Source organism: Nicotiana attenuata, unplaced genomic scaffold (genome assembly GCF_001879085.1).
Source record: "Nicotiana attenuata strain UT unplaced genomic scaffold, NIATTr2, whole genome shotgun sequence".
Classification (NCBI taxonomy): Eukaryota; Viridiplantae; Streptophyta; class Magnoliopsida; order Solanales; family Solanaceae; genus Nicotiana; species Nicotiana attenuata.
This window is the reverse complement of record NW_017673871.1, coordinates 4,757-20,295: the sequence shown is the minus strand read 5'-3', so window position 1 is coordinate 20,295 and position 15,539 is coordinate 4,757. Positions and strand designations below refer to the sequence as shown.

At 38.5% G+C, this 15,539-nt stretch overlaps 2 protein-coding genes across 2 annotated transcripts; both read right to left on the bottom strand.

The window, feature by feature from the left end:
• Positions 1 to 3,174: 3,174 nt before the first annotated feature.
• Positions 3,175 to 4,335, bottom strand: LOC109217506. The gene is made up of 3 exons (XM_019381762.1): positions 4,299 to 4,335; positions 3,832 to 4,036; positions 3,175 to 3,673 (listed from the first exon to the last, which is right to left on the bottom strand). The coding sequence occupies exons 1-3, from the start codon at positions 4,333 to 4,335 to the stop codon at positions 3,175 to 3,177; spliced, it is 741 nt and encodes a 246-aa protein (XP_019237307.1).
• A 2,387-nt stretch (positions 4,336 to 6,722) lies between these two features.
• Positions 6,723 to 10,933, bottom strand: LOC109217515. Its single transcript, XM_019381772.1, has 3 exons — positions 10,658 to 10,933; positions 7,710 to 7,925; positions 6,723 to 7,243 (listed from the first exon to the last, which is right to left on the bottom strand). Exons 1-3 carry the CDS (start codon positions 10,853 to 10,855, stop codon positions 7,022 to 7,024), a joined length of 636 nt encoding a protein of 211 aa, XP_019237317.1. The 5' UTR covers positions 10,856 to 10,933; the 3' UTR covers positions 6,723 to 7,021.
• Between the last annotated feature and the right edge of the window lie 4,606 nt (positions 10,934 to 15,539).

Sequence of the window (15,539 nt, the reverse complement as noted above, 5' to 3'; positions counted from 1 at the left end):
CTGTTTTGTAGTTTAATTGTATTTATTTTATAGATATCTATAATATATGAAGATGATTTGTAGTATAAATTGTAGATATGATGTAGGCATAATTCTAAATGTTGTTTTGTAGTTTAAATTGTAGAACTGTTCTTAGACATCATTTTATATTTTTTGTTTCTGTTTTGTAGTTAATTGTAGTTATAATGTAGTTATATGTAGATTATTTGAAGTTGACTTGCTGTTTATATGCCAACTATTTTTGGTTGCAGCACATTAATGTTTTAATGTATTACTTGAGGAAAAGAGGCAAGTATGGCCCCAATAACACGACTAGGTTAACCACAACAGATTGTGTGTTCAAGACCAGGATGGAACAAATTTATGAAAAGTTCATAAATTCACCTCCAAAAAAGAGGCATTCTGTTGTTAAACCCCAAGATGTTGTTGCAGAATTTATTTTGGGGTATAGACTACTTGCCATATTGCATGGGATGAAGTTGACTATGTGATCATGCCCGTCAATATTGTAGAAAAATTTCATTGGGTGTTGGTTGTTTTCGACATTGCAGACAGGCAACTTTATGCATATGATTCTATGATCTCTTCACATAACCATCAAGCTGTTGAATCCTGTGTTGATAAGTTTTCTGTTATTATCCCTTTGTATTTGTCATGCACTGGTTTCTATGGGAAGCGTAAAGACATTAACTTCAAGACTACAAAGGCATACATCGAAAAATCAGTTACCGACCCTCTTAACATTCAGTGGCTCGTTGGAGAGATTCCACAGCAAAAAGAAGGGTCACTGTAAAAAATCTATTCTCTCTTTCTATGCATTTAATTCTTTTTTTATTTCTAATCATTTGGTAAATATTTTTTAAATTTTGTATTCTACAGCGATTGTGGTGTATTTGTTGCTGCCTTTGCGGAGTATGTTAGCCTTGGAGATTTGTCAATTCCCGCAGAAGACCTTTCTGATATTGACCAACATCATAGACGCTATGGAGCGCTCCTATGGAACTATGCTACAAAGAAGCAGGAAGATGGGTCAATCAGTGAAAGTGATGTTACAAGCAGACTAGCAAGGAGGAAGGGTGCACCTACATTGAATGAGAAAACAAGAGTACAGAGAAAGAAGAAGTAGTGTCATGTATATGTAATTTAGTTGATGCTAGTTTGTAGGATAAGTATAGTACACAACTTTCTGAACAATTCCTTTGTGTTTTTATTGTAGCAGACCTTTTGTTTTGTTAATTTCTATCCAGTTTAGTAGTTCACTTGAAAATAACTTGGTGGTTTTACCTCCAGTTGTTTAATATTTACAGCAATTGTTCTTCATTATCTTAAACGTAGTTCTTATGTTGTCAGAATACAAATTATCTACAAAAAAAACTTCAAATTATCTACAATCTGAAAACACTGAATGTTGAGATTGTATATAATTTTATAGTTGAATATGTATATAATTTGTAGGGATTTACCTCCAGTTGTATTTAGTTTCTGTATATAACTGCCAGTTCAAGTTAAATTAATTTTTTTTAAACTTGTAGTTACATTGTAGATAATAAATATTAACTGCTATGTACAGAATGTAAAAAATGGAGGTAGATGCTTGACACAATACAGAAAAATATGTTAACAAACACAGAAACAAATTGAAGTTAACTACATTATAATCTTTAAAAACTTAAACGATTACACACAAAATTCTGTTAACTTGAACACACTAACCATTGTTTTGAAATACTATTCTAACTACATGATATTTATTTTTTTTGGGTGCATTCTTGCAAAATCTTTTGTTATGCCCTTCACCTCCACAGTTTCCACATGAAACCTTGTACTTCTTTGACTTTAATTCATCATATGTTTTGTATCTTTCCTTTTGAGGTCTTCCTGGCTGCTTTTTCTCTCCCGTAGGTGGATTTACTACTTCATCAGATATATGTTGTGGCACATTCCATTTGCTTTCATCAGGAAGGGGATTTACTGGTATTTCATATGTACGCAGTAGGCTCTCCCTTGTGTAATACGGAGAGCAATAGTTTTCATATCCTTCATTCCTGTCTCTTAAAGCTGCCAAAGCATGCGCACATGGAAGTTCATCAAGTTGGAACTGGCCACAAGTATATTTCTTGCTTTCAAGACACACAATGTACCGCTTCACACCATCTATCACAGTATGGATATGATCTGTTGAAGCCCTCACCTACAATTACATAACAAACAGAAAGAAAAATATTTACAATCATAAAAATATATTATCTCTAACTTATCTATAATTTATCTACAATCTACAAATTAACTACAATTTGTCTACAATTTATCTACAATCTGGAAATACTGTATATTAAAATATTATTTTTCTGCACCAAATAAGCAGATCTTACCCTAAGCTTCTGAGATAATGTACTGTTTTTCTCCAATTCTTTGTTGAATTTGTACCCAAGGTATGTGAAAGTACCCTTTGCCTAACTTCTCTTTCGTCCAACGTTCAAGAAGTGCCCTCATATACTCTAATAGGTCAAATATTGGCAGCTCTCTTGCATATTTTGTTACAGCATTCAACGACTCTGCAATATTTGATGTCATAATCTAAGTTCTATTCACCGTTGCATGTACTCTTGACCATCTATGATAGCCAATATCATAGAGGTATGATTTAACACGCGGGTCTATCTCTTTAATCTTCGACATCCTTTCATTAAATTCATCCAGAGTGTATGACCCTGTTGTAGCAAAGTACAATTCATTTAATTGTAGATGACCCTTCTTGAACTTTGCCCTTATATTTGTCCAAATATGCCACATGCAAGAGTAGTGTGGCACGCCCGGATAGACAATTGATGTTGCCTTCAAGCTACTCTCATTCCTATCTGAAACAACACACATTGAAGTTCTTTCGCCATATGCTTGCTTGAGTTGCTCAAAAAACCACTTCCACGATGCGTCGTTTTCCGAATCAACCACAGCATATGCCAAAGGCAATATATTACCTACATTATTAGTAAAAAAATAATTAACTGGCAGCTTTGAAAATGCATATAAAAACACAAATACATATAAACTACAATATATCTACAATGTATCCACAATTTATAAACTGCTTACAAAATAACTACAAAATAACTACAATTTTACCTGATGCATCCATTGTGCTTGCTGTCAGCATAATTCCCCTGTAGGCTGTCTTTAAGAATGTCCATCAACCACTACTACTGGTCTACAATATTCCCAACCACTTATTGATGTACAAAGATCAACAAATGCATATAAGAAGCATTCATCTGTTGTTTGCTTCAATTTAACAACTGAACCAGGATACGTCTTCTCAAGAATATAAAAATATTTTGGTAATTTGTTGTAGGAGTCAGCCGGATGACCTCTCAATAACTGTAAAGCCTTTTCCTTTGCCCTCCATGCTTGCATGTAGCTTAGGTTCACTCCGTGTTGGGACAACATGTCAGTTTGTATGTCCTTTGGTTTGTAAACTGTCTTGGGATCACAATACTTTGGCATGACCATGCTACCAACTACAACTGCAGTACGTTTGCGTTGTATGAATGTATCGTCCATTAAGGTGCATGTGTGTTGTCGATTGAAACTCCTGATCTTGAACATTGCAGAATCATTAATTGATGTTGCCTTGAAGTGCCAATTACAGTTTTCTGCAACGCATATAAGCCAGTAGCTACCAAAAATACATTTATAATACAAGTTATCAATGTAGATTTAACAAAAGGATTGTTTTAACATAAAGTAACACACTATACAATATAACTACTTTTCATCTACATATCACAAGGAAAATACTTTATAAAGGTCTTTTCGCAATTAATATCTTCATACCTTCTGTGGCTAGATCTTTTAACCCTGAATTGGAACTTGTGCATGACAGAATAATGCCTCATTGCAGTTGCAATTGTTTGCTTGTCTTGATACACTTGTCCTTCTTCGATAATACTTTGTGTATCTTCAGTTATTATTTCACTTTGATATTCCTCTATGACAAGAGACGCTGGCATATCAAGTAACTGTATTGTCCTAAACGAACCTGCATGAAAATAAAGATAAACAGTGTCATTACAATTTTGTAGAATATTTGTAGATGAATAGAAAATTTTGTAGTCAATTTTCTTTCAACATGGATTGTAGCTTAATTGTAGTATAAATGTAGTAATTTTGTTGATAAGCATGAAAACAATATTGCTTTATACATCCTAAAATTGATTTGTAGTTTATTTGTAGATAAATGTAGGAATTTTGTAGATATTATCGTAAAAGCAGACTTCTATAGAATTTGAAACATAACAAACCTGCACTTGTGTTCTCATTTGTAATAGCCAATTCCATTGAAGAATACCTCAGCAACGACACGCAGTCATGTCCAAAATCCCAATCATGCTACATTTTAATGGCAATTGGGATAGCTATGGCAGATTTAGAGATTTACAAGTTGATGGCATTGTGCTCGATGAGGATGCAAGTTACAGTATGTTGATTTCTACAATTGCAGAGCAATTAATGATTGATACTTCGAAAAAAATTGTAGAAATCAAATACATTGTGAATGAGAATTGTCCTCCAATGGAGATTAGGAATAATATGGGGGTTAGTGTGTATATGGAGACAAAAAAGGAGAATAAAAACTTAGGATCGTATCCGTTAATCATAAGTGTACGAGATTTTTGTCGCTTTTTTGAGTTTTTTGATTGACAAAAAAAGACGAAGAACAGAGAATCGGCAGAATTGAGTTCTACAATTTGACTTGAATTTGTTGAATATTTTGTCGCTTTTTTGATTAGTGCGTTGAGGAAAAAAGTCGACAAACTGAGATTTGTAGAACTGATTTCTACAATTTGAAATTGAGCTTCTGATTTCGACGAACTGAGATTTTGATTTGTAGCGATTGTGAGAATATCGAAGAACAGAATTTGATTATAAGTTGAAGATAAAGGATTTTCGTGATATGATTTGATCTGATTTACGCCAAATCTTTTTAGAATATTCTGTTCCTGAATTTTAGCTTGACAAATTAGGAAGATTCAGCTACTATTAATTAGTATTTAATGATTGGTATAATAACTGTAGAAAAAATGTGGACAGGGCGGGTAAATTAGAAACTATGCACATTTTTGGTAATATGATTTCATATATGGTATAGGAAAGAAAAAATCTCAATTTATTTTGATACGTGTTAAGAACTTCTTGGTATATTCCCAAACGATTTAATTATAATTAGCATGATTAATGAACGTCCTAAAGGAATATTAACTATGAGTGATGATTGGTGAATCTTTTTGGAATGAATCACGCAAACATAATTAAGGAATATTGTGGAAATAATATTTCTTGTTTACTCTTTTTCTCCTTTCCTCTATTAGAGAGAAAAGTTTAGAAACTTTGTTTTCCTCTTTGTTGCTAATGATGGTTCGTGGTCAAAGAAGTCCTAGACATGACAAGTTTAAAATTATAATGCTGTTGTTAATGGGGACACTATTATTACCATGAACACATCCAAAATCATGGCTTCTTCATCATGGAAATGCATAAGTAAATTAATAAGGCTGGTTGTATATCCATTAAATTAATTACTTTTTCATTAAATTAATAAGGTTGGTTGCATGTCCATTATTTGGGAATGAGGAAATTGATAAAGATGTCAGACATCGTATTGGGACAGGATGGATGAAATGGACACTCGTTTTCGGTGTTTTGTGTGACAAGAAGGTGACATCGAAACTTATGGGTAAGTTTTACATAGCGGTGGTCAGACCAACGATGTTGTATGGGCTGAGTGTTGGCCAGTCAAGACGTTCATGTCCAGAAGACGAAGGTAACAGAGAGAGGATGTTGATATGGATGTGCGGGCACACCAGGTTAGATAGGATCAGAAATGAGGTTATTCGCGACAAGGTGGGTGTGGTCCCAATTAAGGACAAGATGCGGGAAGCGCGGCTTAGGTGGTTTGGTCATGTGAGGAGGATGAGCACAGACGCCCCTGTGAGGAGGTGTGAGAGGTTGACATTGAAGGGCCTACGGAGAGGTAGAGGTAGGCCAAAGAAAAGGTGGGAAGAGGTGATTAGGCAAGACATGGCGCAACTTCAGCTGACCGAGGACATGACCCTTGATAGGAAGGTATGGAGGTCAAGGATTAAGGTAGTAGAGTAGGTAGTCTAGAGTGTTCATAACAGTAGTATTGGCACGCAGTCTCGCTTTCTATTGGTAGTAGGCTTTTATGACTAACCGTTGTTTTCTATCTTGTTGTTTTTATTCTGCTCTTATATGGCTTTTTGGTACTGTCCCTTCTTGTCTATATTTTCGTTAATGTGGTGCTTATGCTTTCCTGAGCCGAAGGTCTATTGGAAACAACCTCTCTATCCTCACAAGGTAGGGGTAAAATCTGCGTTCACACTACCCTCCCTACACCCCACGGTGTGGATAATACTGGATATGTTATTATTGTATGTCCATTAAATTAATTACTTTTTCATTTAATAACCCGCCTTGTCTAGGCTAGCTTGTTCGCACCTCCAGTGTTCCATCAAGTACCTCCTACCTTTCACTAACACGAATACCAATAATCCTACCGACCAAGAATTAGAGTAGATGGAAAGAAAATAACTAGAGTTTTTTGTGTCTATTGAAATTTGCAACCTAATCTTCCATGAGTTTCACCTACTTCATTTGGGATAGGAAAACCAAATGCATAAAGCCCATTTTCCTTCTTTCTTCAGCAGTCAACACAAAAGATAGTATAGTAATCACATTAAAACATTACAAAATTGTGTATATTTCCATTTCAAATGTTAAGATTAGAATAACTTGGAGCTGATGATTCAATTTTCACCTAATGCTTAGCCAAAAACTCTCTATGGATCTCTCATATAAGGAGCCAAATCCTCCTTTCATAATCCCCTCCCTGCCTATCAAATCCCCCTCTCCACACTGAATAAAAAGCTAACCGGAAGAACTAAGTAATAATATCAGAATACAATCTTAAAAAGGAGAAGAGGAGGACTTGCTAGCGAACAAGTGATCAATCGCTACCCCATTTTCTAGCAACGCTGTCTTTGGCAGAAACATGCGAAGAAACTTCCTCCTGAGAAACAGTACCAAAGCTGTCTTGGCTTGCTGGATATACTTTTCTCATAATCTGTGATGTTACATAAGTAAACCCGTTCCTTGCTCCTCGCAATGTGAAGAGCAGAGGGTTGAATATGACAGCAAGTATCACATCTCCTTTTGTAACTATCAAGTACTGCAGTTTTAGAAACAAAAGTATTTTGATTAATAAAAGACTAGTGGAAGTGGGGAATAACCATATTAATTGAATCATATAGCTACAGAAGAAACTCCTACCCCTCCGTTTCATTTTATGTGAAGGTGTTTGACTTAGCATACGGAGTTTTTTTTTTTTAAATAAAAAGGGAACTTCTGAAATTTTGTGATCATAAACATGCCATGACATTTCTGTAACTAGAAAATAATGCCATTAAGGATAGAAAGTGAAGTTTAAAGTCATTGTTTCTAAATATAGAAAGGTATCGTTCTTTTTTTGAAGAGGTTAAAAAGGAAAGAATGTCACGTAAAACAGACCAGAGGGAGTATACAGAAGCTTATGCAACTAAGAATAAGAGACAAGTGGAAGTGAGTAATAACCATATTAGTTGCAATCTTAAAGCTACGAAAGAGACTGTTATAAAGAAACTTATACAATTGCTCACCATGACGATAATACCCAAAATAGCAAGGCTTGCTTGTTGAGCTTCCTGCCAGAAATGGCCGTCGCCAGAGCCACCAAACCATCTACCCCACCAACCGCCTCCACCCGAATTGTCTCCTCCACCTGCTTCCTCCCTCCGTTTAATTTCTTTATCCCATTTCTCATACTCACTTTTCTTTCCTCCCAGAGCACTTTCTAAAGCTTTTCTAGCCTCCTCCTGTTTATATATGAAAAGACGCAACAGATAAGTAATGACCTCGTAGAAATTGGAAGGCACTTATAAAAGAAAAAGGAAACATTTGTTTTTTATAAATTTCGCATGGAGTCACTTTAACCGAATTTTAAGAACATGAGAAATTATAGCTACATCCAGAAGTCCTGCTTTGTTCCCAAACATGGCTACACTAAACTTCTATTTCCTCTTATAGCTACCAACATCAATTAGTAGAAAACTTCAATACATCTCTTGTTTTCACCAAGATAATACAAATAGGAATTACCAAGGTACATAAGTCAAAAAAGTTAGCACCAAGGTACATAATCCAATGAGATAATGCCTCCTAACTCCTAAGGTCTGAAGGCGCATGACCTAGAAATTGAGATAGGTACTGTAAGGTTAAATATGGCTGAAGAAACCTCATAAACATTAGCTTGTGGACTCCTCTTCTGAGGGGATCCAAAAGCCCAGTGCCTGGTTCATTTCAAGTGAAATTTCTGGAGCTTAACTTCAGTACATAAGAGTGCTAATGTGTAACAGTTTTCATTAAAGCTAAGATTGCAGCGAGCTAACAATCTGCTACTCCCCATTATAACACACCAACTGGAAAGCTTTGTGAAAATGAAAACTTAGCAAAGAAAAGTATATCATTATTATTATTATTATTTATTTTTTTTTATTTGCACCGGGTGTCCGAGTCTCTAAGAGCCCCGACTAATCCCGGGGGTGCACAGGCCCTCGGCAAGGAGTTTCCCGCAAGTGCACCACGGTTAATTCAGGTTTTACCCAGTCCGATGGCCCTCAGAAATTGTTTGCACCCAGTGAGTTTCGAACTTGAGACCTTGAAAGGGAGCAAACCCCAAGGCTCAAGTCTATTGCCACCAGGCCAACCCCTGAGGGTTATATCATTATTATTATGATGCTAGCAATAACCTAAATCTCATTTAACTTGCGGAAAGCAAAACTGATTGCTACATTTAGTTGAAGTCAGTTTTATTATTTGTAGTCAATTTGAAATAAAAGACAAGTTACAAACGTTTAGTAATGGTAGTTATTATGGTTCTAATGGTAGTTATTATGGTTCTAATAGCGAAAATAGCTCTGTCTCCTATCTTCCTCCCACCATACAATTATCCATCCAACAACCACGAAGGCAAATACTTATCTGAATTTATTCACCACCAGTATGTGTGATAATGATCAGCAAAAGCTTTTAAACTTCCTCTGCCAATTATAGGCTAGTGAATCTCACCCTTAACATATATCAAACTCGCCAGCCCTGGATAGAAACAAAAGCTTGAACCACCATGATGCAGATGGCTGGATATGGATCTAGCCCCAGTGGCTGCCCTCGGTCCTCACTACTTCTTCCACACATCTTTTTGTTCAAAAAGCTCCACCACTTGTTCAACTCAACTTATAAAAAACCGAATCCATGTTTCCTGAACTATCACAGATCAGGATCAAATAGCGGTTTAAACTCCTCATCTTCACTAGTAGGAGTGTAGGACTAATTAGAATACAACATACCAAGGAGATCCAGACCTAGCACAGAATTACTCTTCCAGTAACCTCAACTCCGTGTAAATTCAAGAATCTAAGCTTGCGGAAAACACAATGCAGGATGTAAAGAACAAAAGTTCAATATATCAAAAGCATTTGAAATTAATGATTTTACCAAATCGTGGAGCAACCTCAGAAAGTGGTGGTTACTCTCCTTCGAAAATTATGGCAATACAAGAGAGATACAAACAGGGGAAAACAGACGTTCGTGGCCCTTCATTATATAAGGTACGAAATCAAGTGGAGAACCTTGTTCTCCAAATTTAAAACTTCATACATATTTACTTGTGATATCCTCTTTTCAAGTCAATCAAATCCTTTAGGTTTCAGATAGGATTTAGAATAGGCACAATTAAATTAGCATGCGATAGGAGAGAGAGACTGCCAAATTGGATGCAATACTCATGCAATCAAAATATGCTAGATATTCTACCTAGTACCTACGTACAAAGGCGGATCCAAGATTAGAACTTTATGGTTAGGATTTAGAATTCTACCACATCCCATCTAATTTAATGGGTTCGAAACCTAGTACTTGTATTTATAATAGGGTCTAAGCCAAAGCTACTAGGTTCAGCTGAACTCGTAGCTTATTCACTATATCTGTTATGTACAAACTCCAGGACGCTGAGGTATCAATAAGCACTCGAGCAGAATGTGATGAAATAGTTTACACACCAAACAGTTTCACTTTCTAGCCCAAGTCACACTAATAGTGAAAACAATTTGTTCATTCATGCAGTTCAAACATTTTCTCCCTTGCACACAAGTACAAACACTATTTTCATTTTTCCTTGTGTCGAGGGTCTACTGGAAACAGTCTATCTAAATTCACTGTAGGGGTAAGGTGCGCGTACTCACTCGTGCTACCCTCCCCAAATCCCACTTGTGGGATTATACTGGATTTATTGTTGTTGTTGCACACAAGTACAAACACTATGATAAATCAGCAGCAATAATAAACCCCAAAAAATGCAAAAACATAAAACCCATTTAATATTCTAGTACCCTTTTTCTTCTTATCCTCAATTTAATCAGTGGCATATTCAAAATCAAATTAAGTTCAGATGCCCAATTATTTTCTTTACAATGAAAGCCTAGATTGTGAAACAAAAAGCTTAAACTTTAGTACCTGTTTGACTACTTACTTCATCAAAAAAAAAAAGTACCTGTTTGCGGTTATGAGAGAAGAGGCAAGAAAATCTGCCATTGCAATTGAGTTTGTGTTGTAGAGAACTGAAACTATTCTCGGAGCTGGAGGATGGAATAGTGTGTAAAGTTAGCAGGGACGGCCGCGTCAACGATAAGGTGCGGTGGTGCTGCGTGTGTGTTGGGGTTGGAATGCGTAGGCTCAGCACCTGCGCCATGGATTTTGTGTTTTAGCTAGTGACGAGTCGCGACTGAGCAATACTTGTTAAATTTGGCAAATGGCCCAACGAGCCGGCCTTGGTTCCAACCCAACATTTTTATTTTTGGTTTAAGGATCTTATAAAAATAGCACGGACTGGCCAATTTTCGGACTGGTCATTGAAAAATAGTCAGCGTTTTCAAAGTCATTGAAAAATAGCCACTATTTTGCTGCAAAATAGAAAGTTCCAGCATAATATACTGGAGATCGGTGCACCTGTGTATGAACTTCCAGCATATTATGCTGGAACTCCAACACGCGAAAAGTTCCAGCATAATATACTGGAGATTGGAACATATGTGTATGAACTTCCAACATATTATGCTGGACCGGTATATTATACTGGAACTTCAGTATATTATGCTGGAAGTCCAGTATATTATACTGGAATTCCAGTATATTATGCTAGAGTATTTTCCGAATTTTGAACAGTATTTTCGTTCAGATTTATCTTTACATGAAAAATGGCTAAATCTCGATTACTTTTGAAACTGTAACTATTTTTGAATGACCACTTATAAATCTGTTATTTTTGAATTTCTCCCATTTAAATTAGCATTAGCCATTAAAAGAAGAAGCGTATACCAAACATAAGTTTCTTAAGTAGCTTTTTTCATCAAAACGGTGTTTATTTATTTATGCATTAACAAAATAAAAGAGTCACGAGTTTTATGTACATCCTAGGTGGAATACTGTCACTATAAAGTAACACACACACAATATATATATATATATATATATATATATATATATATTATTCCTTCTAATTGAAAAACGAACACATCTAACGTTAGCCCTTAAATTTGAGAATGCATATGCTTTGACTAGTTTTAAGGTTTAAATCTCTCCAAAAATTGCACATGGACATACATATAGGTGTAATGATACTTCATTATAGGAGAATTATATGTGATATGTTCATTCTTGGTGTTTCAGAAATTGTTTCATCATATGATACTAGTTGAAAATTTTATTTATTGAAGCATGAAACTAGATGTTTGATCAAAAGATATCGAAGCCTTTTCATTAAATCAATTAATGAAGATGAAGAGGTAAATCTCAGCCAAGTATAATAAAATCTAGATTAAATGATGTAAGAGAAGAACAAGATGAACAATGCTTCCTAGTATGTCGGAACCAAATGATTACTCATAAATGAGATAACTTCAAGTGTAGAAAAATATTGTAATGAATACGATTGACCAAGATAAGATGATGTAAGGATTTCAGATCTGTATTAGCAAGCAAAGTTGTCTTTTTCGTATTCACTTTCTGATCCCCCTTTACAGGGCGTTTTCCTCCTATTTATAAGGGACAATCCTCTTTCAAACCCTAAAAAGGTACAGCACAAAGAATATTCGAAAAGCATATTCCTATTGTCTCCTACTACGCTAACACTACTGCAGACGTCGGGCGTTCGCTAACCACTATTGGTCGTCACCCTTTATAACGACCAAAGGATGCTATATCGTAAGGACCTCGTTCCTTGCCGTATTTAGTAATGGTCGTGGTCGTCCAAATTTGAACCTATACAGTTAGTCCCTCCGCTTGTCGAGGTTGCGGCCCTATGCATCCTTGATAAGCGGACTTCGCATATACCTGCAGAGAAATTTGGTTTGCGAATCATAACGGTTTGACTAATGACGGAAGAGCAGTGCACTTCGCGATATCCTGGGTGGTGTGTCCTATTGGGAAATTACGTCACTTCCACGTGCATCATCATTACGCGTCTTCTCGAGACAGAGACTGAGGGCTTGTCGCTTCGATTATGGTGCCATGGGCAGCCTTTCGCTTCGATTCTAGCGCCACCCAACCCTATAAATAGGTAAAGGATTTGTTTTTTCAAAAACTCTTGGCCATTTCTCCTCTGGTTATTCCTTCTCGTATCTTTAGCTTTGTTTTTGTGATTTCTTAAGTTCCTCTCTCCCGTTCATTGTTCTTGGTTTCTTTTGTTTCATTAACACACCTTCCGCCATAAATATGCGTAGAACACACCGGTCACGTGAAGGGATTTCTGACGCTACCCCGTTATCCATGGAGCTATCTTCCGGTGGTGAGGACACGATGGCGGGGGAGTGGGACAGTTTTCCCACCGTAGATGAGTTGTTACCGAGACACCCTATGTCTCGAAGTGACTTTCTTAAAGATCCTCCTCCTACTCCCGTTCCGGTAGTGTCCGAAACCGATTAGGCCCATATAGATGCCCTCCGCACTAAGTATAGCATTCCTCCTCATGTCGAGATGGTTCCGGAAGGGAGGGACTTCGTGGAGGTCCATAGACCGGGGTATTGTACTTTTTAAGAATACCCTTTGTAATTGGTCATTCCTTCCCCTTTCTCCCGCTAGCGGAAGAATTCTGTCAGTTTTACCAGGTTTGCTCGGCGCAGCTTTCTCCGTACACGTATAAAACATTTTTGGTGTTGACAAAATACGCGGAGTTGGCAGGGTGCGAAGTTGACATTCACTACCTCTTGCACTTGTTTTCCCCTAGTTTTCACAGGGGTACTATGGTACATTTGAGGCACTGTGGGACCAAAGGGCTGGTGGTCGGAACTGACGACCGGGCGAGCCGTAAGTTTTGGCATAAGTATTTCTTCGTTAGAACTGAACACATTGTGTCGGACCCCGCTGGATTCCCGGAGCGGTGGAATGATAATCATAGGTGTCACAACTTCTTTTACTCTCTCTTTTTTCTTTGTTGTGTTCAACTTAGTATTTATTTGCGGATTTCTTTTGTAGGTATGGGGCGTGCCCCGTCCCATTGTCGGTATAAGGGACTGGGTAGCCCGTTTACTGCTTCACGCAATGGAGACCCGAGACTGGCCTGCTTTTGTGAAACGTTTTGGGACGAAGGTCTCATCCGGTAAGTGTCTTCCTCTATACCGCTCTTTGGCTATTTGCCATTATCTGTTGATACGACTCCTTATGACGACAGGTCGTAGAGCTTCTAGGCGGAGGACCCCAGTCCTTGCATTTTTCCAGGCCATCGCCTCGGCAGGAATGCAATTTAATTTGGAGAAATCCGTCCGAGAGGGTCGTGCTCAGCCGGTGCAGGCGGGAGACTCCTCCCGTGATATGGTTGTGAGGGAAAAGACCTCCTTTTTGCCGGTCTATCACCTCGTGGATGAGTCCTCTTACGGGGAAGAAACTCCGTTCAGAAAAAAGAGGAGGGTAGAGCTCGGGAAAGAGGTGGCTGTTGATACTGGTAAGAGTAGGACGGGTGTGTCGGAGACGGCACCTGTGCCCGCATTTATGGCGGACGCTATCTTGGCGGGGAGGTATCCCCGGAAAGAAGGAGTATACCAAGGAGGGGGTCTGTGCATTCCGCTGAGGGTGGCACATCATCTACTGTCGGAGGGGGCTTATGCACCGAGGGTGACGGCTCAGGTTCGGACGTCGACCCAGGGGATGTTCGAGAATTTTTGGAACGTCACACTCGCGTAGAGGTTAGAACGGAGGGTTCTGACCAACACATAGTCGTCCCCGGGGACTACGACTTGCTATCAAACTGTGATCAGGTGGAGTCCGTTTTTGCCCCATATGTGATGCTCCTGAGAGCGAGGCACTTAGAGCAATGAGTGACGTAGGTTGTCACAGAGCATTTTCGGCATGGCTCTACGGGTAAATGCCTCTCTTTTCTTTTCGTCGTTGGATCTGTTTTACTATTCTTGGCCTATCTTTTTGTTCTAACTTTGTTTTTCATATTAGACCCCCATTATAGAGATCGAGCGCGAGCGCCGGGAAAAGAGGAGGACGACCATCTATGGGAAGATATCCTCTAAGTATCAAGAATATCGCACCAAGCATCGTGCGATGGCCAATATCTTCACTCAGGATTCACGACTTTCAGCTATTCCGCGATGGGCTTAAGCAGAGGGAGGATCAATTGGCGCGTAAGGTCGAAGAATTGAAAGAGCGAGACGAGGACCTTATTAAGGCCATTGCCCATTGTAGTGAGCTTGAGGCGGCCCTTAAGGTCAGGAAAGATGAGCTTGAGCTAAACTAGGGAGTGATGGCCGAAAACGCCGACCTCCAAACAAAGGTGGCTCATTTAACTGCCGAACTAGACACGAAGGCAGCAGAGGTCATTGACCTTAAGAGTGAATTGAGCACAAATGGTGATGGATTGGCCCACGCCGAGAGGGATAGGGCAACTGCCGTCTCTAAGGTAGTGGCTTTAGAAGACGCCCTACGTGTTTGTAAATTGGAGCGGGACAAGGAGGTGGAGGCGTCTGCGCTTAAGGTAGCGGGACTTGAGGGGCTTATTCAAGATTTAGAGGCGGAATTGTCCGCGTTAAATGAACAGGTGGCTTCTTTGAGAACGGAGGACATGCGACGTCAGTCGCAGCCTTCTACATCCCATGCTTCGGCTGATCCTGTCGTGCCTCGCCATTTGTATGAATTGTGGGTTCGCACTGAAGCCCAGATCGATGTGTATAAGGCTCTTTATGCTAAAGGGAGGGCGTTTGAGGCAGAGCTTCGGGATGTGCATACCAAGGCCCGTGCAGCTCGTGAGGCATGTGGGTATGACCCCATCACGCCTGGTGGGGATGATATTAATTCTGATGATTCGAACAAACTTGCCTCCGATTCTTGGTACGAGGAGGTGTATGCCACAGGGAATGATGTGGCATAGTATTCGG